Below are 23,353 nucleotides of genomic sequence, written 5' to 3'. Positions count from 1 at the left end.
TCACAACTACAAGAAATAATTCAGTGGAATGTGAAAACTATTTAATAACAACAAAAACTTTCCCAAACATTAAGGATGACTGTCAGTTCCAACTTGTATCACCTCAATTCACCTTCTAGCCCCTCCATAACCCCACCATCCTCCCACTCTGCTCTATGCTACCTATCTCTGGAAAGGAGTTCTCCTGTTGTTTTGAGCATTTAATTCTCGTTTGTCCTACCCCATGCAGGGATGGCTGGATTCCCAGGCAGAGAGAGAGACAACACTTTAAGCAAGGTGCCAGGGATATGTCATGCAATAAAACAAACTCATTTAGAAAGCTTTGGGAAAATGATATCCCTTGGGTCTTGATGTCCATCTCCTGAAACGTCGCCTTTAAGCAACAACACACTCCGGGCACAGACAGCTCATCTATTCAAATGAGAGTTCAATCCCCAATTAATATAGGATTGTGTGCAGTTGCCATCGATGGAGAAAACACTCTTTGCAGAAAGACAAACTCATGCTTGTCAAACATATTGCAATTTGACATTTCAAAGGCAAGAATTTGAGAAATTCACCATAAGGCCATATCAATCTGATGCAAAAGGCAAGGAATTACTCTCTAACACTGGAACTGTCCCTGCTTTTATTGGAAGTAAAACTCATTGCACATGGTAAATACCTTGCACATATAGTGACAAATCAATATAAAATACATGCTGAATTATCTGTGGCTTACATTGCCAAAAGGATTCCAGTTTGAGGGCGTCACCCCTAGATAGGTTCCCTTGAACTCCAAAGAAAATTGCAACCTTTGCAGGGAAAAGGAAACTGGATAGGCATTTACTACCTCTACCTCATATTAAACGTACAGGGTGAGGAGGTACTAAGGATGTGACAAAGCTACCAGAGAACAGGGCCGGGCCATCCACGAGAGCAGAGGAGCATTGCCCCGCTAAAAAAATGTCCCCAAAATTCCCAAGAGCTGAAAAATAAAACGGTAATAAACTTTCTTTATTACCATTTTATTTTTCAGCACCCTGTCTTGAACTGTGTGTCAGGATGGCGTTGGCCACTTCTGCTCTGCTGCTGAGCGACAACAGCAGGGAGCTGTGCACTTTAGTTTAAAGTGTGCATGTCCCTTTTGGCCGGCCTTCTTGTGATGTCAGGATATTGTAGAGAGTAGGGCCCCATGAGGAAAGGGAGACCCTTCACAGTCAGGTAAATGCCTTTTCTTTTTTTAAACAAAAAATATTGCTAATGTGTCCCTTCACCCCCTGGCTGTAAATCCAACCAGCCACCACTGCCAGAGAAACTCTTACTCTTACAAGAGAAAAAGTAAGGATCCCTCCCCAAACCCCGTAATCACTGCAGACACAAACTTTGGTTGTTAGAAATGGGGTCTTTGGCAGGCAGTCAGGTTACCTCCTGTCCAAGCAAGGACCCTCACTCTAGTCAGGGCAAAGGAGAAACACACCTGGTTAACCCCCACCCACCCCATAGGTAGCTTGGCACGAGCAGAATGGCTTAACTCAGAAGCAACGTGTAAAGTATTTGTACCAACACACACACAGTAATACCGTGGAAACACTACAAAATGGACACCACACCAGTTTAGAAAAGTAGGTAATATTTATCTAATTCAAGAGTCTTACTACATAGAAAACAATGGAAATGTTGATTTTACACAAAGTACCTGGTTTGCTTCAAAAATAAAGCAGCACGGCCGAGCATGCACTGGAAAAATCAACGATGCGTTGGTTCCTTAATTGCAAGTGAGGCTGTGCGTCACTTCTTTTCTGGTCAGGTTGGCGATGCGTCGTTTTACTCCCTCACAAGAGAGCGATGAGTCAATTTCCAGACAGGGCACCTCAGATCCGTGCAGGCTCTGACACCCAGCGGTGATGCGTGTAAAATCTGGTTGCATGCTGTTAGAAAACCGCGCTGCATGGGGTTTGCGTCATTATCAGTAGCTGCAAGTGAGCGTGGCATCATTTTTCCAACCGCGATAACTCAATCTCCCAGTAGCAATGCAGGTGGGGCGTTTTTCCTTGCCACGAAGCGGGTTGCACGTTGTTTATCAGCCGCATTGCAGATGATGAGCCGAAAATTTCCCTGCACAGTGTTTTGTGTGTGGATTTTAGTCCTTGTTCTGCCAACCTCATCTTTCAAGGGCCCAGGAAATGGATAGGGCACCACTTGGCAGGGCAGGCGTCTCAGCAGAAAGTCCAGGTGCTGGCAGAGGAAGTCTTTGATGGCCCTGAGACTTCAAAACAGGAAGCAAGCTCAGTCCAAGCCATTAGAGATTCTTCACAAGCAGGCATGCACAACAAAGTTCAGTCTTTGTCCCCTTTCAGAGGCAGAAGCAGCAACTGCAGGATAGTCCAACAAAGCACACAGGCAGAGTCACAGAATGGTTTAAGCCAGAAAATGCCCACCCTCTAAAACTGGCATTTTCAAACTAACAATCTAAAAAACAACTTCACTAAAAGATGTATTTTTAAATTGTGGGTTCAGACACCCCAATCTCCATATTTCTATCTGCTCTAAAAGGGAATCTGTACTTTTATTATATTTAAATGCAACCCCCTTGTTAACCTATGAGAGGGATAGGCCTTGCACAGTGAAAACTGAAAATTGCAGTATTTCACTGTTAGGACATGTAAAATACATCAGTACATGTCCCACCTTTAACATACACTACACCCTTTCCATGGGGCTGTCTAGGGCCTACCTTAGGGGTGCCCTTTATGTATAAAGAGGGAAGGCTTAGGCCTGGCAAGTGGGTACACTGGCCAAGTTGAATTGTCAGTTTAAAACTGCACACAAACACTGCAGTAGCAGGTCTGAGACATATTTACAGGGCTACTAATGTGGGTGGCACAACAATTGCTGCAGGCCAACTAGTTGCATTTGATTACCAGGCCCTGTGCACTTCTAGTGCCCCTTACTAGGGACTTACTAGTAAATCAAATATGCCAGTCATGGAAAAGCCAATTACACATATACTTTACACAGGACCACTTGCACTTTAGCACTGGTCAGCAGTGGTAAAGTGCCCAGAGTACCAAAAACAGCAAAAATAGAGTCCAGCACACAGTCAAAACATGGGAAGCAGAGGCAAAAAAGACAGGGGAGACCACGCCAAGGATGCCAGGTCTAATGTTAGTCATTTATAATAATTAGTGTTTATTATGTGCTATTTGTCTGAAACTTTTGCAAAAATCTCCATAATAATAATCACAACAACAAATATAATTAGTATCAGACTGAATAACAGCTACACCACAAACGCTGCTCATCTGAGATCCCTAAGCAGTCTAAAACTCTCTATATCCCTTGTAGAATGGTATTATTGTTTAGTCAAGTAGTCCTCACACATATCTATGGATGAGGGATTCAGTTCTTTGTCCCAAATTGCTGCCTGCCTCCCTCTGACAGTTTTTTTCTCTCTGTCCCTCCCAAGTTAGGGCTACAGGGCTAGTTTACATCCCTTTCATTGCTTAGTCTTTTCATGAAGCATGTGGTAAATTGCACAGAACCTCACATTCGAAACAGAAGCGGAAATCATTGCTTTCGTTGTTTAGGGAATAGCATTATTTTTGTTGTGACCCTCCATTTTTCCTAACTGATTTTACTGGCTTTAGAACTGCTAAACAGTTGCAAAGCAACAGCGTTTCCCTTAAAACGTGTTGTACATTGAAATTCCCTGTTTGGTGCTGTTAAGTTTCCTATATGTCCATTGCAAATAGTGCCTAAAATACAGCTATAGGTTGGATAGCTAGGTGGCACACCTCGGCTGCAGTGTGATCTTACACCACATAAATGACAAAAAATTACATCGCTGCCATGTTGAAAGGCTTGTATTTATATGTCAATAAGTCACTCGCTACATTGTGCATCGTTAGCCCACAGTGCTGGGTGCTACTATACAAGAATAGAGTACCCTACATATTGAGCCTAAAGTGCTCTCACAGCAAAATAAAACCTAAAAGCTAGTTTCACTGTACAGGCTGGACTTCTGAATATTTCACATTTTAGCCTGGGAAAAATGCTAAGTTGTTCAAAGTTATTTTTCACAGGTATTAAATTAGTATGGGTCACCCCCGCCCAAATTAATAACTCAGTTCCCTGCATATAGCTACTATTAGTTTTTGTTGCCCTGCAACTCATTCGCCATGGAACTGAAATTTGTAACAAAGTCATTTTGCTGAGTTTATAGCTGTAGCTACTGCGAATATTCAGGAAAGGAGTGGACCATGTATCTTTAGCTGAACTAACATAAAACAGTAGATGGAGCATTTTCGTTCACAAAAAACATTCCCTGAGCTACCACAACATAAATCAAAGATATATTTATTTTGAGGCCAGAGTTAAAGGCCAACTGCTCTTCTCCCTTGTGAGCATACAAACTGTAAACTTCATACTTGTATAGCACACTACTCACCCATTAGGGTCGCAAGGTGCTGTACGCATACCACTGTGGAACGCCTGCTGGCTTTTCCCTGTGAGGTGCCCACTCCTGGGCAACCTCCAAGGTGAAGCCAGAGTGGGACCCATGGATTAGATTAGGCACTGATGCGAGAATTATCAGGTCCGAGGAAATTGAGCCCAAGACCTGGCGAGACAGGAACTGAACCCTGGTCCCAGGCCAGATTTCTGCACCAGGGTCTGCCACTCTAACCATTGAGCCACACTTCTCCACTACCAGAGGTTTGTCATTTAATGCACAAACACAAACTATGTTAGCATGCTTTAACGTCTGTATTTTATATTACCATTGACAAATAGAGAGATTTTAATTGGTTGGCCGACAAGTGGTGATCAAAAGACTTCTAGTTTTTGACCTGCCAAGAACCCCAGTTACAACGGTGATAGGCCCAGAGGGGCTGGCTGAAACATTAAAGGGGAATTGTAAATTACTGCTTCGTGAGACTATGGCCCTGCCACCGGCCAAGGTTGGACCGCCGAGCGGCCACCTATGCAGTCGCAATTCCGCCAGCCGCATTACAACATCCCCGCTGGGCCGGCGGGTTGAAACAGAGTTTACGCCCGCCGGCCCAGCGGGGATGTCGGCCGTAACATTGGAGCTGGCTCCAAATGGAGCCGGCGGTGTTGCGGCCGTGCGACGGGTGCAGCTGCATCCGTCGCGCTTTTGAAAAGCAGGGTGGGGCTGTGCCTGGGGGCCCCTGCACTGCCCATGCCAAGTGCATGGGCAGTGCAGGGGCCCCCGGGGGCCCCGCGACTCCCCTTCCCGCCAGCCTTTCCATGGCGGTCTCTACCACCACGTACAGGCCGGCGGGAAGGGGAGTCATAATCCCCAGGGCAGAACTGCAGCAGCGCTGGCCTGGTGGATTATAACCGCCGGGACAACGATGGTGGGAAAGCGCCGGTCCCGGCGGTGCGACCGCGGCGCTACCGCCACAGTCATAATACGGCAAATTGTACCGCCAGCCTGTTGGAGGTACAATCGCCAAGACAACCCTGGCAGTCTTTGATCACCAGGGTTGTAATGAGGCCCTATGTCTGTGGCTCCTTGTGATACCACTGGATTACCAGAGGACAAATGAGTCTGCATTTTGAATTTCTACCTGCACAAATGTGTTCAACCAGCCTTAAGTCCTACAATGATTCCGAGCAGCTACCTGTTCAGGAGAGGAGTGTTCATTAGAGCATATAGTTATGTAACTGCATAGGTAAATAGTTCATCAGAAGACGAAGAGTGAGGCTAATGCTAAGAAATCGAGGCTCTCTTGAATTTGATTACAAGGCCACCAATATTATTTTTTGTATGCCATTTTCTTTATGTGGAGAGGGATTCCAGAATGTGGTTCATATCTTCTGGCAGTGGAAGTAAAATGTATTCAGGAAGTTATTTCTGCAGCTGCGGTAGAGGGTAGTATTAGCTCATTCCAGTGGTGGTGCACCACCCGGTCCCAGCCACACTGTACACCTCAAACACCTCAAACAGGCAAAGCTGTTCATTATTTAAGGAGCAGAGTATGTCATTTTATCATGCCTTTTAGTAAGACACCGCACCGCATGGATAACACCTCAATGAACTGTCATAAAAAGCTGTGAATTTTTCCTGCGAAAATGAAAGTTGACCGACATAAGTAGCTTAGGGCCCGATTCACAAAGACCCTCTGCACCTGTGGTGGAGGTTTCGCAGTTGTGGCGGGATCTCCGCACCCATGGTGGGATCTCCACAATGAGAAATTGCAGTGGAGAGATCCTGCCACAACTGCAGAACCTCCGCTACAAGTGTGGAAGATCTTTGTGAATTGGGCCCTTAGGGCTACAGGGTACGTAGCATTTTGCTAATCACAAACAGTGAATCAGGCTGTTTGCGACGTGCAAAAAACACTTTGGCATGTTCCAACCCATTTTTGCGATTCAGTAAACTATTTACCGAATCGCAAAAAGGGACTGCGAGTTGCAATTAGGAAGGGTTGTTCCTTTCCTAGTTGTGAGTCGCAGTCCCATGCATGATTGTTTAGTGACCGCAAATGCGGTCGCAAAACAATCGTAGTTAGCACAGGTGTAACACTGGTGCTAACCCATTAGCAAAGGGGAAGGGCTCCCTATGGGACCCCTTCCCCTTTGTGAATGGCAGCAAAACCGGACCACTGCCTGCTCTGAAAAAATGAAACGAAAACATTTCATTTTTTGTTTCTGAAATCCATCTCGTTTTCCTTTAAGGAAAACGGGCTGCATTAAAAAAATAAAAAAACTGCTTTATTTAAAAACAGTTATAGACATGGTGGCCTGCTGTCTCCAGCAGGCTATCATCCCTGTGAGGGCGCCCATTCCCAATGGGGTCGCAAATTGTTGCCTGCCTCATGAATATTCATGAGGTAGGTCATTTGCGACCCGTTTGGGAATAACAAACAGTGTAAAGTACACTGTTGTATATCCGGTTTTGCGACTCACAAATTGAGGGTCGCTAAGACTCGCAGTTTACGAGTAGCAAAACCGAATCCTTGTACATGTGGCCCTTAGTTTGGGAGGAAACTGTTTGTGGACCTCTTCCCCTTTGTGAATGGCAGTGAAAATATTTTTTCAGAGCAGGTAGTGGTCTCACGGACCACTGCTTGCTCTGAAAAAATGAAAACAAAACTTTTCATTTTTGATTTTGAAATGCATCTCGTTTTCCTTAGGTGATAAGTTTTCAAACATTTTGGTAAAGCCCTGACTAAACACTAAAGTACTTATCTCTTGAGTTTTTACTGTTTCTTGTCGCAACAGCTTTTACAGTTGTATCTTAAGCTTAGCCGAGCTATCAAAGGAAGGCCCTCTGTCCTGCTTGTGTCTGTTCTTATCAAATTTTGGATATTGTGAAAGTTTGGATATAATTAACAGAATTCTTGACTTCTATTTCCATCCCAATTTGGTCCATGTATTCCTCTCATCAAAAGTAACAAAGGCTGATGACAGGTCTCTGACTTATGAGTACAGTATGTAATGGGTATAGAAACGTCCCTGCTAGACATGAAAATGGCACATTGAGTATGCCAGTTTCTCTATTTCTTGCACACTCTATTGTATTAGACACTAGTATGCAATTAGAGATAAAAGAAAATACAATACAAAAATATAAACATACCAATTGTAATAACTACAGAGAAACTCTCAATGTATTCTAACAGTAAAGAGATTTTCGCTTATTCAGTAATTCTCTTTTAATGTTTCAAGTTTACCAAATGCATGACGTGGGCAGAAGCATTGAGAAATCCCAGTGCCTGCAAATCATGCTAAGGGACACAAATTATTGCTCGCCAACTTAATGCTGGCAACCCGTGTGCGAGAAAAAACTCTACCACTCAGCAGTTGGAGGCGTTTTGCTGGAACTCTGCGCACCAAGCGGAACATGGAGTGGACTAAACTTCACAAACTCTGCTGGCGGAGTAGAAATGTCACCCATCCCTACAACAAATCATAATTTTAATAACTAGAGAGAAACTCTCAATGTATTCTGATAGTAAAGAGACTATTTAGTAATTCTCTTTTAATTTGTCAGATGCGTGACAAGTTGTTCATGCAGTTTTTTTATAAGGAAACACACACAACACCATACTGCAAAATAAGAATGATCTAACAAACACAATTTTCTAAAGGCTCTATTGAACAATTGTAGTATATTGAATTTGCTTTCTTGCAAATATTTTATGGTTTGTTTTGTGTAATTTTTGCGTATTTCACCAACCTATTGGCATCCCTAGTCTATCAGCTAAGCTACTGTGTAGAAATTGTCATTAGATATGGACGAAGGGAAATTGATTCGTTATGCTGTAACCCCTTCAAGCACAATGGGGAGAGCTGCTCTTTAAGAGCAGAGGGAGGTAGAATTGTATCATGCAAACCTGGATCATTAGCTTTGATTTCATAAACTCAGTGTATGAGAAAAGGAGCCTGAATCATAGATAAGCACTCATTCAATCTACATGATGTGCTCCTTGCATAAGATGCCTTATAATAGAAGGATCCAGTGGTGAAACATTCAGGCCTAGACAGGGAACCTAACTTCCAGGGACAGGATTAGTTCTACTAGGGGTCATCCTGGATTGTAGTCCTTCCATGGGCTCGTAGGTCATACTATTCATGGGTACGGTAGTCATCGTGCTGATGAAACCTGATGGCATTTCAATCCCTGCGCGTGCTACCATAAGCATTTTCTCCCTGCTTTCCTATAAAAAACCTTGTAAAATCAGGCACTCATATTTCGTTCTTCATCTTGTATTTCAAGCACAATGTTTTCTGCTTTGTTTCCGTCAATCAAAGATGTGATGCCTGCAGCATCCACAGCGGTAGACTTGATCACACTTTTGAATCAATGCTATGGGTAGACATGATGCATTTTGCATCCCTGAATCAATAATAAGTTATTTTTTATGAGTGAGCTGCTCCATATTGAAATGGTAATCAGTACTGTAGGGCATGACTATTTTGACTTCTGTCCCATTACCTAATTCATTCACAGCGTCTGATCCCAGAGACACATATTTCAAGAGTAAATAAGACATCTTACCATGCAAACTCCAAGACTACCATGCTTGCTGACATCTTCTTGTCAAAGTCATCCTACCTACCATGATTATTTAGAAAAATTACTCTTAGTCTTTGAGTGTGGAGGATCAGCTGACACCTTGCTCCGTTTCAGTTTTAAATAGCTTTAATTAGCTTTAATAACAATATCATATGACCAACAATTTGTTAACATAAGTAATTTCTAGTACATGCAGGAGAAGATATGTTAAAAAAAATTAACAAAATCATGTTTGAAAAAGAGGTGATAAACCATTAATAATAAAGTGAGCATCCCAATAAGTAGCATTACAATGTTACAGGTTTAAAAAGGTTGAAGCATGAAAATAGGAAGGAAAGAGAAAAGGGGTAAAATATCTACTCTTCATTACGCAAAACCTTTGTAACATGATGTATTTGAAAAAAGTATAATAATGTAATCTCATAATATAATGTGTGAGCATTTAAATAAAGGAGGTTTATCAATCCTAATATTTGATGAAATAATTTACCAAATTATTACACAATATAGGTTTAGACTAAAAGTTAATGGTGTTCACATCAAATCTCTCTTAATACCAAAACAAAAGAGGAAATATTACCTCAACTAATCCATAGTCATAGAACATGCCAATCATTCAAACTTAATAACATATCACAAATCAGATTTTCCAATTAATAGTGGTTAATTCAAAAGCAATTGCCAAAGCCAAATAAGTAAGTTTTCCAAATATATCCAGAAGATATCCAGTCACATGATAGATTGCTGGTCAGAACATGGCATGAGAAGCCTTTATCGTTTCTAATCCTCACTTCACAATGCTTTACTGTCCTGTTTATCTTAGATTTCTGACTCTTTAAAATACAATTGCTGGTTTTGTGGAATGAACCTCCGCCCCCTCCATCACAACACAAAATATTCAGATGCTGTATAAGCAAGTACAGACAGAGGTAATAGTTACACTTATTAGCAGTATAGAAGCTATTCAAAAATTGCTCTAGATGCAGCACACTTAATACCTTTCTGCATACCAAACGTTCACACTTACTGGATGATGTTATCAGTGATGTCATCAATTATGTCAGGTAACATGTCATTATTGATGTAGAACGTGAGATCATAAGCAGTGCATGGCAGGGTGCAAGTTATATTTAGCTCAGTAAACTATAACTGGTGCATTTCAGGATTTTATTTTTAGTTCTACGTTGTATTTGTACTGACATTTTCACCTAGATATAACCTACCTTCAACCTTTGTTTTTTCAGTGAATTTCTAAAGATTTGTTTAATGTAATGTAAAATGTTATTACCAGACCTATTTATTACATCACTCTACCCTTCATATTTTTCAGTGAATCACTGGAGTTTCTTCTAACATAAAATACGTTTTTACTAACATATATAACCATGTAGTAGGCCCATCTCGACAAAAGGAGGCTTGAGAGTGTGGAGGAAGTGAGCTCTCCATAAAAAGCTGCACAGAGAGAACAGCCTCTCTGAAGTAGTGGCTTACCCACCTAATTGGGGTTCAGTGTCTGCAGGAAGTGGGCTTTCCAGGAAGAATAGCACAGAGTTAAATCTGTGGATTGTAGGGTCTTACCCACCTAAGAGTGCTTGGGTGCCTGGAGGGAGTGTACTTTATGTATAATTTACACCCACAGCACTGACTGTGTGTAGAAGGGACTTGCCCAACCAATAGCGACTGCATGTCTCTGATGGAGTGGGCTCTACACACAGACTGTGTGCTGAGCGCAGACTGTGGATAGTAGGGGCTTGCTCACCTCAAGTGGCTGGGTCTCTGCAGGGAGTGCTTGGGCTCTAAGCACAGTCTACACCATGAGCACAACTTTGCATAATAGTGGTTGCACACCAAATGGGGCTTACATCTCTGGAGGGTGTTTACATTGTGCAGACTGTGCACAGTAGAGGCTTGCTATATGGGGCTTCATGGTGTATTAGGAGTTTAAATTTCTTTTTATTTTTCACCTTTTGGCCTCTGAGATGCACCCCCCCACACACACGCAAGGGCTAGGAGATTCGGGTATCTCTAACCTGCCCCTATGTCATTTTTAGAATATTTTTCAGGACTCAAGGGCTTTGTTCTGAAGTCCTGTAATGGCAGGTTCAACGTTTTTCTTCATACTGCAGCCGCCAATCAGGTATTTCAGTCCCACAGGATCAGCCAATCAGATTTGTTTTTGTTGCTACAGTTTTTTTCTAGTGGGATTCCACTGCAACAGATATATATACATTTTGAACCTTATTTTCTCTAAAACACCCAAGCAGATGTTCACCTCATCAGACAAAGCATGCTTTCTAGGTGAAGATACAGCTTTCTGCCAAATTTGGTGTTATTCTGTTCAGTCATTTTTTTCTGAATCACTGTCTTCCTTTCCCTATGGCTATTGCATATGGAAAAAGTGTCTTGGGACCCCCATCTCTTTTTCTCTTCCCTCTTTTGACAGATCACTTCAAAACGTTCAAGGAAGCAGCTGAGATGGATGAATTGTTTTGGGAAAGTTTTATGAAGAATCATCAAATGTCACCTTAGTAATTTAGTGAAAACAAAAAATGCTAATTCTATGTGAAGCCTGACCTTACTATACAAAACAGTTTCAATGACACTTTGCAATATTTGTATATATCTGTGTGTATGTGTATATATGTGTGTATATATATATATACATATATTGATATATGTATATTATATAGTTATTGTTGGACTTTTTTGCTTATGCAGGATCATCCCCATTCTTTTTGACTCTTGCCTCCTATTTTTTTCTAACCTGTTGCTGTTGGCTTTTGAACTCTGAGCACTTTACCACTGCTAACCAGTGCTATGCTAAAGTGCATATGGTCTCTGTGTAAATTGTATGTGATTGGTTTATACATGATTGGCATATTTGATTTACTAGTAAGTCCCTAGTAAAGTGCACTAGAAGTGCCAGGACCTGTAAATCGAATGCTATTAGTGGATCTTCAGAACTGGTTGTGCCACCCTCAGAAGTTGCTCTATAATCATGTCTCAGACCTGCCACTGCAGAGTCTGTGTGTGCAGTTTTATCTGTAAATTCAACTTGGCAAGTGTACCCACTTGCCAGGCTTAAACGTTCCCTTTTCTTACATGTAAGGCACCCCTAAGGTACGCCCTAGGTAGCCCCAAGGGCAGGGTGCAGTGTATGGTTAAGGTAGGACATATAGGAATGTGTTTTATATGTATTGACAGTGAAATGTTGCTAAATTCGTTTTTCACTGTTGGACGGTCTGTCCCTCCCATAGGTTAACATGGGGGCTACCTTTAAATCTGATTAAAGTATAGATTCCCTTTGGGAGCGGATGGACATGTGGAGTTTGGGGTCTCTGAGCTCACAATTTAAAAATACATCTTTTAGTAAAGTTGATTTTGAGATTGTGTGTTTGAAAATGCCACTTTTAGAAAGTGAACATTTTCTTGCTTATACCATTTCTGTGACTCTGCCTGTTTGTGGATTCCCTGCCTGGGTCAGTTTGACAGTTGGGCTAGTTGCACCTCACACTAGATAGTGACACAAAAGGAGCTGGGGTGTAGTCTGCATTTCCTGATGAGCCATCTGTGCTAGGAGGTAGGGGAGGAGTGGTCATTTACACCTGAAAGGGCTGTGCCTGTCCTCACACAATGCAGTCTCCAACCCCCTGGTGAGTGTCTGGGGCCTGGCCTGGGCAAGGCAGGATTTCACATTCAAAAGAGACTTTACTTTGAAGTAGGCCTACTTCAAAGGAGAAATTGGGTATAAGAAGGGCACCCAAAACCACAGACTTTAGAACACTTCTGGAAACAAGAGGAACCGCTGCCTGGAGAAGAGCTGAAGAGCTGAGGAAGAAGAGCTGCCCTGCCTGTGTCTGTGCTTTGTGGAGCTATCCTGCAGTTGCTGCTTCTGCAAGAGTAAGGGGGTAAAGAATGGACTTTGTGTGCCTTCCATCTTGTGAAGAAATCTCCAAGGGCTTGATTTAGAGCTTGCTTCCTGTTGTTTGAAGTCTCTGGGACAGCTAAGAATTCTCTCTGCCAGCACCTGGAGTCTTTGGAGAGACTCCTGATCTGACCAGTGGTGCCTTATCCAGTCCCTGGGCCCTTGGAAGAGAGCTGGTGGAAATCCAAAGAAATCGAATTTGGATGACTTCGGACCAACGCCGCTGCTGAATCAGGTGACGCCGCCTGCAATCGACCCCGTGATCTTTGCTGGAACACGACGACCTTTGCAGGCCCAACACCGCTGCAGCCCCGCTGAAGTCTGTGACTCTGTGGAAGTCACCGCACCACGTCGTGACCCACGGCGCTCGAAGTGCGCAGATTCAACGTTTCACACAGACGCTGCGATCCCCGACTTTGCGCATCGACTTGTTTTCACTCCTCACCAAAGGTACTGTAGTTGGGGGTCTACGCGACTCCGTGTCCAGCGCCGCTGGTGTTGGCTTGTTGGGAACGACTCCGTCACGACGCAGTGTTAACACCTCATCGAAGCATTTTGGGGGTCATTCTGACCCTGGCGGTCAACGACCGCGGGAGCACCGCCAACAGGCTGGCGGTGCTCCCAAGGGCATTCTGACTGCGGCGGTACCGCCGCGGTCAGAAACGGAAAACAGGCGGTCTCCCGCCGGTTTTCCGCTGCCCTGAGGAATCCTCCATGGCGGCGCAGCTTGCTGCGCCGCCATGGGGATTCCGACCCCCTCACCGCCATCCTGTTCCTGGCGGTTTTGACCGCCAGGAACAGGATGGCGGTGAGGGGTGTCGTGGGGCCCCTGGGGGCCCCTGCAGTGCCCATGCCAGTGGCATGGGCACTGCAGGGGCCTCCGTAAGAGGGCCCCTAAAAGATTTTCAGTGTCTGCCATGCAGACACTGAAAATCGCGACGGGTGCTACTGCACCCGTCGCACCCTTCCCACTCCGCCGGCTCCATTCGGAGCCGGCTTCCTCGTGGGAAGGGGTTTCACGCTGGGCTGGCGGGCGGCCTTCTGGCGGTCGCCCGCCAGCCCAGCGGGAAACACAGAATAACCGCGGCGGTCTTCTGACCGCGTAGCGGTATTCTGTTGCGGGAACTTTGGCGGGCGGCCTCCGCCGCCCGCCAAAGTTAGAATCACCCCCCTTGTGTTTCCAAGCGCTATTTTTGAGTTTAATCTTTAAAAATTCATAACTTGACTTGTGTATGTCGAATTTTTGTCGTTTTGGTCTTGTTTTGTTTAGATAAATATTTCCTATTTTTCTCAACTGGTGTTGTATCATTTTGTTGTGTTTTCATTAAGTTACTGTGTGTGTTGGTACAAATACTTTACACCTAGCACTCTGAAGTTAAGCCTACTGCTCTGCCAAGCTACCAAGGGTGTAAGCAGGGGTTAGCTGAGGGTGATTCTCTTTTACCCTGACTAGAGTGAGGGTCCTTGCTTGAACAGGGGGTAACCTGACTGTCAACCAAAGACCCCATTTCTAACACCTCTCTATTGCTTTTCATGTTCCATTGTGCTGCACTGCCATATTTCAGGTAGGAGACAGATAAAATAAAGCCCTTTTGGGCTCAGAACATCGGGAGTTTCCTGCCTGAATCAGTTCTGATGGCATGTATGGTTGTTCTGCCACTTCCTTTTCCTTCTGCCCTCAATAGTTTGTTATAGTGCCACAACCTCTCTTGCCTATCCTTCATGGTTGGTTTGTTGCCCCTGCCCACCTTTGACCTGCCCTCCATGGTCCACTGTGCTGCCACTGCCCCTCCTGCCTGCCCAGCAATTTTTGCTCATGCATACAGCCCAAAACTTGATGTGAAAGTAGGCCTTTACACTTAAGGCATGCTTTTGGTTTAAGCCTTTTCAGTATATTTAGAGATTTGAGTGTTTATAGAAAAGTTGCTGAGTTGGCTTTAAAGGATTAGCAGTTTTGAATTTCTCTAATGTTTGGGATTTGCAATTCCTGTGCAAGTCCAGATACCAAGAATACAAAGCCTTTTCAGAATTTGGGGCAAGGACCCTGCATCCTGAAATTAAAAAGGCTATATAACCTCCAAGCCAAAGTAAGTGAAAATAAAAAAATTGCAAGAGTTGTGAGACCTGCAGTAGCTTTTTGTGAAGTCTTAGATTTACAACACCTTAGATGGCAGCTGGGGCCAACAGCATCAATAAAAGTGTTGCACAACTTGGCTCACAAAGTTGGTGTAGGGGAACCGTAGATCCCAAAATGTAACTCTGTTTCAGGTAAAGTTTCATGGCCTGGTACCAAGTTTCAGGGCCTGGTACCAAGAGCCCCTGGTTAGTTTCACCAATGCTTAGGCTGATGAAGCTTGCCCTAGGATCGTGCTACCCAGGCATGAAGTTTGTCCTGGATCTGCAGTAACAAGTGAATATCTGTGTACTCTAGAAATATTTAAAAACATAATAAAAATAAATAACCACTGGCTGGTCAAAGGCCAAGTTGTATTGTCCTATCAGTATAGGCAACAGGGTTGCCTGTGCACAGCAGGGGTTGCCCGCTGTCAACAGGAGGTTGGCTGTATACCGGGGGCCTGTTATGAAATTGAATTTTCCTCAGTTCTCTCTGCTCGCCTCAGTGTTGTACAAAGTGCACATCACATATTTAGATAACGTTTCTCCAGCAGTTGGAATGATGGAAAATGTCCATAGAATGGTTTTTGGTTGTGAACTTGAGCCCTCTCTTTTCCATCTTCCTCTGGATTTCCTTTATCCAGTTCCTCCTGTAGCGAAACTATTGCACAGCAGCAAAAGGAATTGGATCCCAAAAAATTAAAGCCCAGAAAAAAAACTAAAAAAAATACTTAACTGTCTCTTTTGCTTCATAGCTCTCCCATAGCAAGCGGGGAAGTATGGTTCAGGTTTTCAGTACTGTAGAATCAGCAAAGCTTAAAACAAGGAAAACCTGAAAGGGGAGGAGGAAACAGTAGCAAGATGTGGAGAAGGAAGATTACAAGGTTGCAGATTTTCTCAAAATTCTGAAATAAATATAAAAAAGCTATATGTTCCAGAGAGATGAACAAAGTAGTAAGTTCTTGTGCCATGAACTTCCACCTAACACAATATCACAAAGCATTCTTTGCAAGTTTGAAAAAGTGAAGAAGAGCACAACTTGTTTTTAAACAATTGTAAACGTTTTTTTAAAAACCAATAAAAGTAAAAAAAGTTAGACATTTTTAACAAAAGAAGCAAACATTGGTTCACTATAAGAACCTTCTATTAAAAAACATCCACAAACAGAAATAAAAAAAACAACACTGTTGGTTCGTCCAACTATAGTGGATTGGGCACAGGCCAAGACCTTAGCCCAACCCCTGGTGCACAAGGCCGAAGGTGAAATTTCCCAGGGATTGGTTCATTTTGGAGTGTTGAGCCCAGTAAATGTCTGCAGCCAAATCTCACCGTGCACATGATGTCTTGGTTTAAGTTAAGTGTTTTCTTTAGAGTTTTATCTCTTTTTCATTGTTTTGTCTTTATTGTTTTCCCAAGTCATAGTTCCCAATGAACACAATAATTGCACCAACTTTTAAATCAAATGATTTTGATGCAGGAAAATCTAATTATGAAAAGGAGGCAAATCCCAAAATGGCCCTCAACAATTTTTTGTTGAATAATTGTTACCTAAATGAGAGCATACTCTTTTAACTCAAAGTAAGACTTTGGCATTTATTAAGTATTAATTGCAAAATCCTTATTGAGCTATTGACAAACTATCTGCTGCTTTCTTTTCACTTCTAGCCATGAATCTCAATACAGGTCTGGAGGTGGCCACAATGCTAGAGGAGATGATGCAGTTGACAGCACAGAACCTGGTCCGAATGGAAGTGACCGACCACTACAAGGTCATCAAGGAGCTGGGGAAGGGCAAATATGGATTGGTGACTCTCGTCACCCATCGTAAGAGAGGTAACAGCAGGCCTCAAAAGGGTCAAATATGTGCTGCTACTCTTGTCACACATTGTTAGTGAGGTAAGTTCAGGCTTGAGGGAAAGCTATTGTGTGACATGTTAGCAGTTAGATAAACTGGGAAGGGGCAAATGTGGATTAAGGATCCTAGACATTCATAGTTTGTGACATAACTGCAGGTCTGGGTAAAGAAAACTCTAATCAGTTACTCTTAATCACCCATTGTAAGTGGACAAACTGCAGACATTCCTAAGGGTGAATATGGTTTAGTGACTTGTCATAAAAGTATACTAACATAGCTAGCAGTGGCAGTCTGGGAACATGTGTTCACGTGACAGTGAAGAATACTTCTATGTAAAAGAGATTGTTGAAGAACCCATTATGAAGAAAATGCTTTTATAGTGCTTTTACAATTACAAGAATAGCATTTGAAGGATGTCAGCATTCAGTAGAATCCTAAAAACATATCTACCTTCAAGGCAGAAGCTTACCCTGTTGTGAACACTAACCGTAAATACAGTACTAGCCCTAATCCTAGCGCTCTCACTAATCAGAGACAGATCAAACAGGAAAATTAAATGCACTTATGAAGATCAGAATGAAGACAATTCTTACCAGCCCCATTATTCTAACCCAGAATCTTAATCTGACCTTTTCTGAAACAAAAACCATATTAGCAGCCCTAGCCCTAACAATCTCACTATTCCGAGCCAAAGTAAAAGCTAACTTGAGCGCTAACCTTAACCTTAAGCATAACACAAAGAACAACTATGGCTGTATGGTACTTTTGTCTAGTACTCTTACATTCATAGCCATGAACTTCAACATAACCCTCACTCTTACTCCAACCCCTAACCTTAGCTCCTATCTTTACCCTCACAAGTCCTGACCCTATTCGAAACTCTAACCAACCCTCTCCCTATCCCCAAACGAAACCTTAGTCCTAACACTGTCACAAACCCTGACACAACAAGAGGTGGGAGAAGCAGGTGTAATTCTCTCTAGTGTAATTATTCATAATTACCTTAACTTACTTGTAATTATGCATAATGTGTGTGAGGAGCGTAATCCAGCATTTAGGGCTATATTTTGTTAGTGCATTATATACCCTTGAGTCGAAAATAGGCCTGAGGATGCACTTACTGCTGAGAAAATAGACATGAACAGCATGTTTGTCGTTCCGGTGCTCCTCTAGCAGTGTTTTTGCCCTAAATTACTCTTAATTACTCAAGCTGGCGTAATTGTGTAATTTTTGTAATTTTGCATCACAGAGTAATGCATAACTACTATAATTACTTCAATTACTCCAGCATAGTTACAATTTCTCACAGGACTAGACACAAGCAACCCTTTTTAATTACTAAATTTAAATCGAGCTTTAAAATCTGAAATCAACAAATATATTTTCAATGCTAAAGGATCATTTCTTTATAAATCAAAATACAAATCGTTCATGTACACTTTTCTTCGTTGTATTTTCATTAGGGGTTTCTTTTAAATGGATTCTTCAGTTTCACATTATCCCTTCCTGGGGAAGCAAGACAGAGAGGGGAAACGTGAACATCATTAAGAGCTGAGCCTTCTGTGTTCGTATAGCTAATGCCTTTTTGATGGATCCTGATAAAACTGTTTACTGAGTAGAGAGGTAAAAAGTGGAGAGAAGATGAGTGCATGAGAGTTGGGACCACGGAAATGTAGACAAAGGCTGAGAGGAAAGATTGAATGTCAAAGAAATGAATTGAGGCCGAAAAAGTCATGGAATTTAAAGTATCTGGAGCTAAAGCCCGATTTACATATTGTATTCACTTCCCCTGTTATTACTGTGCCTCTGTTTCCTAGTGATCACCAAGGGTTGCTGTCAGGGAAGCACACTGACTGTGCACTGTCTCTTAGGGGGTCATTCTGAGCTTGACAGGCGGCGGGAGCCGCCCGCCAAGCGGGAACCGCCAGAATACCGCTGCGCGGTCAAAAGACCGCCGCAGTTATTCTGAGTTTCCCGCTGGGCTGGCGGGCGACCGCCAGAAGGCCGCCCGCCAGCCCAGCGGGAAACCCCCTTCCATGAGGATGCCGGCTCCGAACGCAGTTGCACCCGTCGCGATTTTCAGTGTCTGCTTTGCAGACACTGAAAATCTTGGTGGGGCCCTGTTAGGGGGCCCCTGCAGTGCCCATGCCAGTGGCATGGGCACTGCAGGAGCCCCCAGGGGCTCCGCGACACCCGTTACCGCCAGCCAGGTTCTGGCGGTCAAAACCGCCAGAGCCAGGCTGGCGGTAAGGGGGGCGGAATCCCCATGGCGGCGCTGCCTGCAGCGCCGCCATGGAGGATTCCCCAGGGCAGCGGGAAACCGGCGGGACACCGCGGTTTTCCGTTTCTGACCGCGGCTGTACCGCCGCGGTCAGAATGCCCATGGGAGCACCGCCAGCCTGTTGGTGGTGCTCCCGCGGTCGTTGGCCGCCAGGGTCAGAATGACCCCCTTAGTGTTGCAGAATCAGTGCGCCTCCAGACAGCTTTTATTTTGCCTCTGTGCTTGCATCCACAATACTTCCATATCATTATAATAATTATATGAATGAATGTGTAGCTGTTCAATCAAAATGGCCCAAATGTGAAAAGGTGTGAATAATTTAAGAGTAAGATAAAGTCTTTATCTGGACAACTGGATTGATAAACAAATTGTTTATAACAATCAACATAATCAGAGGATGTCCATTGGTATCTACTGGTTATTGAATTAATGTAACTAAAAGTGTTCACCGAGGCTTGGGAGACATAAAGCAGCAATCATGGAAGACGGGTGCCTAAGTGAGTTTGCATAATGCAACTTGTTTTCTCATTGTTGGAACCCATTCCTTTTTGTGGTACAAGTAGGTGGCTATGTATGAACCAGAGAAAGATAAGGGTAACTACAGGGAACTGGAATGCCAAAGTATTAGGAGAGAGAGGCTACACACAATCATAACATGACTGAGCTATAAACTGGCCAACACAATCTGACTCGACTGGTTTCTGTAAGGAATCATAGCCTCGCCCTTATTAGAATGGACCTGAGCATCAAGCCTTAGTTAAAATGACATGTAGGTTGTATATGTCGAATATCAATAGAATTCAGATTTACAGACCCGAAAGGTCCAAACCAAGTTAGCTAGTAAAATTTAAAAATAATAAAACAAGTCAGGTCACACAGTAGAGAAACACGAGGCAGAATGATCTAAACAGGATGTAAAAATGTCTAAATTGCAAGAATGATATGGGCTTAAAGATCCCAATTACAATGTACAGTTTTAGTTCAATCAGTAGTGGAACTATGTTGTTTCACTTTATGACATGGTGCTGAGGCCACAGTGAGCTGGCGCGAAGAATGCAGCTTCCAGGCTGTGCATTGAAGTTATCAAACCGCTGGTCCAACTTGATACATTACTTGTCGGGAAGCTAAAAACAAAAGATAAGATGATTCTGCAGTTGCTGAATCTTCAACTTGATGCTATTCAAATGTGATGAAGTCCCTTGAGGCAGTGTTGCAGTGCAAGCAGTGCCATAGGAGAATGGTGGGACTGGTTGAAGAAGGTTCAGTGCTGGGTGCAGGGCCTCGAAGTCCCAGGTTCCAACCAATGTCTCTGTCCGAACGCAGCTTCCTCTTGCGTTTGGGGCTCAATTCTGATGTTGCAGATTCTGCTTGAAACACGGCCACACACTCAGGTTTGGAAAGGCTTGACACAGTAGAGTAATGCAGGGGGAGGCCCTCGGCACTTCAAGTGGGCCCTTAACTTTCAGGGCGTCCCCATTCGAGCCAAAGCCAATGAATATCTGATAGAAAAGGGAGATTCAGGGTCCCATCATCATATTCTGCGGGGGGGGGGGGGAGGGGCATCATTTTTGGTTACACCACTGCCTCGAAGTTTCATATTTTAATCATGATAAAAATGTCATAATTCTTCACAGCTGTACTCGCTGTCTCCAGTTACCCTTAGCAGCCTTTCTGAGAAACAGATTATTGACTCAGGCTATTCTTAGCTCCCTCAGCCCCACAGATCCACAGAGCATGGTCCTGCCACGCAGAACAGCACATTCAGCAGGCACTCCCTTCTGAGCAACTTCCTCTAATAAGCAGGCCTTTCAAGGAAGATGGCTTAGGGATCCATGTAGACTCGAAGAAAAGAAAACTTGTGGCATACTTTTTAAGTAGAGCTAGAGACAGCTCTTTGCAATACTCTGGCAGGTCTTCAGGAATTCTGCATTCCTCTGTGCAGGGAAGGATTGAGTTGAAGAAATGGCCCCTCTTTGCAGTGAGTCAAGCAGAATGATTTAAAGGGCAAACCAGTTTAATATTGGTGGTGATCACAGAACCAATCCTAGTAAAGGTCCCATTCTTCCAAATTGTTTTCTTGTGACAAATTGATATGCTTCATAGACTACACATGTTATCAGTGGTATCAAATCCTCGCCAGAACCTTAAGACTCTACATTGCCACGTATATTAACACGTCCCTTTCCGTTCAACCATATGAATTTCAAAAGATAAAGACTCCCAGCCAATACCTGGCTAAGGCTTCTGGCAAAAGAGCTCCAGAACGTCTCCTTAGACCTGTATTAGAAAACAGGTAGGTTGTTACTAAACCTATTCTCCCACTCCTGCATCCAAGCCATTTCTCTCACCCATCATGAACATTGTGTTAGGTGCCATTTGAAGTGTCACTGGTAAGCGGAGCAGTTTTTAAAGCATGGCTGCTTTGGGTAAGAAATTGGGATGTGACTAGCTAGATTCAGCTAAAATACTTCTTAACTGATCTAAACATCCATCATAAAGGAAATCTTACTTAATCATCAGTTATTTCAGAGCAAATAAAGCAGGAGGAATACCACAAAAAGAGGGAATTCCTCACAGTGACAAAGCACCTTAGTGTTTTCTGTCAGCTGCCCCTTGCCACGCCCATATAATATAGTGCACAAACGGGTAACACAGAGAAGACATAAGTGAAGCAAAATTTTAAAAAACACTAGCTAACTTGTAGCACAGAGATCACACGCTGAATTCTGATAATGGGTAATAATAAACCTTCAGCATAACGACTCTTCGTGCTGTGGATAATTAATAGGTAACTGATCTTCACATTGTAAACTGCTTACACCCCACCACTCTTTGTATGTGAGGCTATGAAATGTGTAACAGATGGTTAATTCATACCAAAAAAGCTCATAAGTATGGGAGACTGAGTCAAATCATCTTCTGACAATTTCCATACCTACCCAAAAACACAAGTACAATGAGCTCTATTCACAAAACAACTTATAGGTGCACCAGTGCTTAATTTGTGCTTGTTGATTACTGTGCGGAGCACGGCACTTATTTTTGAGGGCCGGCACTTATTTTTCTGCCTCAAGCATTTAACATGAGCAAAAGACACATATGGGAAAGACGGAGGAAGAGAAAAATTAAAAAGCGTCACAATGGAAGAAAGCAGAAAGCTGCAAGAGTGAGCTGAAGGGGCAGGGAGTGGCTGTAAATGGGTTGAAGAGGCCCGAGATGGCTTCAGGGTTATACTGCCTCAGTATTCCGTGCTCACACATTTAATTGCAGCAGCCGTGTTTAAGAGGAGGGCTCTGGGCACCGGCACGCTTTTATTTACAAATTAAGCACTGAGGTGCACGCAGAGATTTACATCTTCATTATAGTGTACTTCTGTGGGGCGTTTTTAGCCACAAAAATTCACAGATGTATGACTAGAAAGTTTTGTTAGGAGCAGGTTTCACGTATATTCGCTGGGAAGCTCACATGACATCTCTTAAGGAGTGTTATGCTTCTACATTGCATAGAATTCTGCATAGGAGAAGTAGACTCCCTCCGCAAATGTACATTTTGTTCTGCATGACTGAAACATTTTGCTCTGTGGAGTAAGCCCTCACCCTACACCCTAATCAAATATGTTGCAGATCCCTTCTCCTTTGAATCCCATAGGGGGAGACCCTCCAGTCCACGGCTGAAATAAATCTTCCAGTCTATTTGCAGGATGGAAATTCCCACAAACGTGCATGCTTGTAGACATTCCACAAACTACGTTTTTGAGCACCTCTTGAGCAGGATGTACTACCTTGTATTGCTTTGCACTTGTGTTGAAGAAATCTGCAGTTGTAAATTTACACCAAATTTTAATCCTTTTGTGGATTCCTGTCAGTCATAAATGAGTTTTGAAGTAAACTTAAATATGTGGATAACAATATATTTAAGGGAGTAAAGTCACCTCTGATTTCTTTTTCCTTTATTAATCCAAAGGTTACGCAATTTGTGAAATGCAACTACCATTAACAAGCGTGGATTGCGATGCGCATATGTACATTAGAGGTGGAATTTAGCCATTTAGAAAGCTTACCGCATTTTACAGCAGTGCCTTTCTGGTTGATGGGCATCAAGGCACGATGTTATCTATATCTGTACTAAGAACTCTTCTTTTCTAGTTTG

At 43.2% G+C, this 23,353-nt stretch overlaps 1 protein-coding gene across 2 annotated transcripts in view; it reads left to right on the top strand.

Annotated features, from left to right (window-relative positions):
- LOC138246187 (serine/threonine-protein kinase SBK2-like) overlaps positions 1–23,353 on the top strand; it is a 137,516-nt gene that overhangs the window by 72,429 nt on the left and 41,734 nt on the right. For both annotated transcript variants that reach the window (XM_069200515.1, XM_069200514.1), the window contains exon 2: positions 16,734–16,901. In XM_069200515.1, the coding sequence (XP_069056616.1) occupies positions 16,736–16,901 (166 nt within the window). In that variant the 5' untranslated portion in view covers positions 16,734–16,735. The remainder of the gene's footprint in view (positions 1–16,733; positions 16,902–23,353) is intronic.

This window comes from Pleurodeles waltl, chromosome 7, assembly GCF_031143425.1.
Source record: "Pleurodeles waltl isolate 20211129_DDA chromosome 7, aPleWal1.hap1.20221129, whole genome shotgun sequence".
In the NCBI taxonomy this organism is placed as follows: Eukaryota; Metazoa; Chordata; class Amphibia; order Caudata; family Salamandridae; genus Pleurodeles; species Pleurodeles waltl.
Note: the sequence above shows the minus strand (reverse complement) of the source record. Positions and strands in the feature narration are given on the sequence as shown.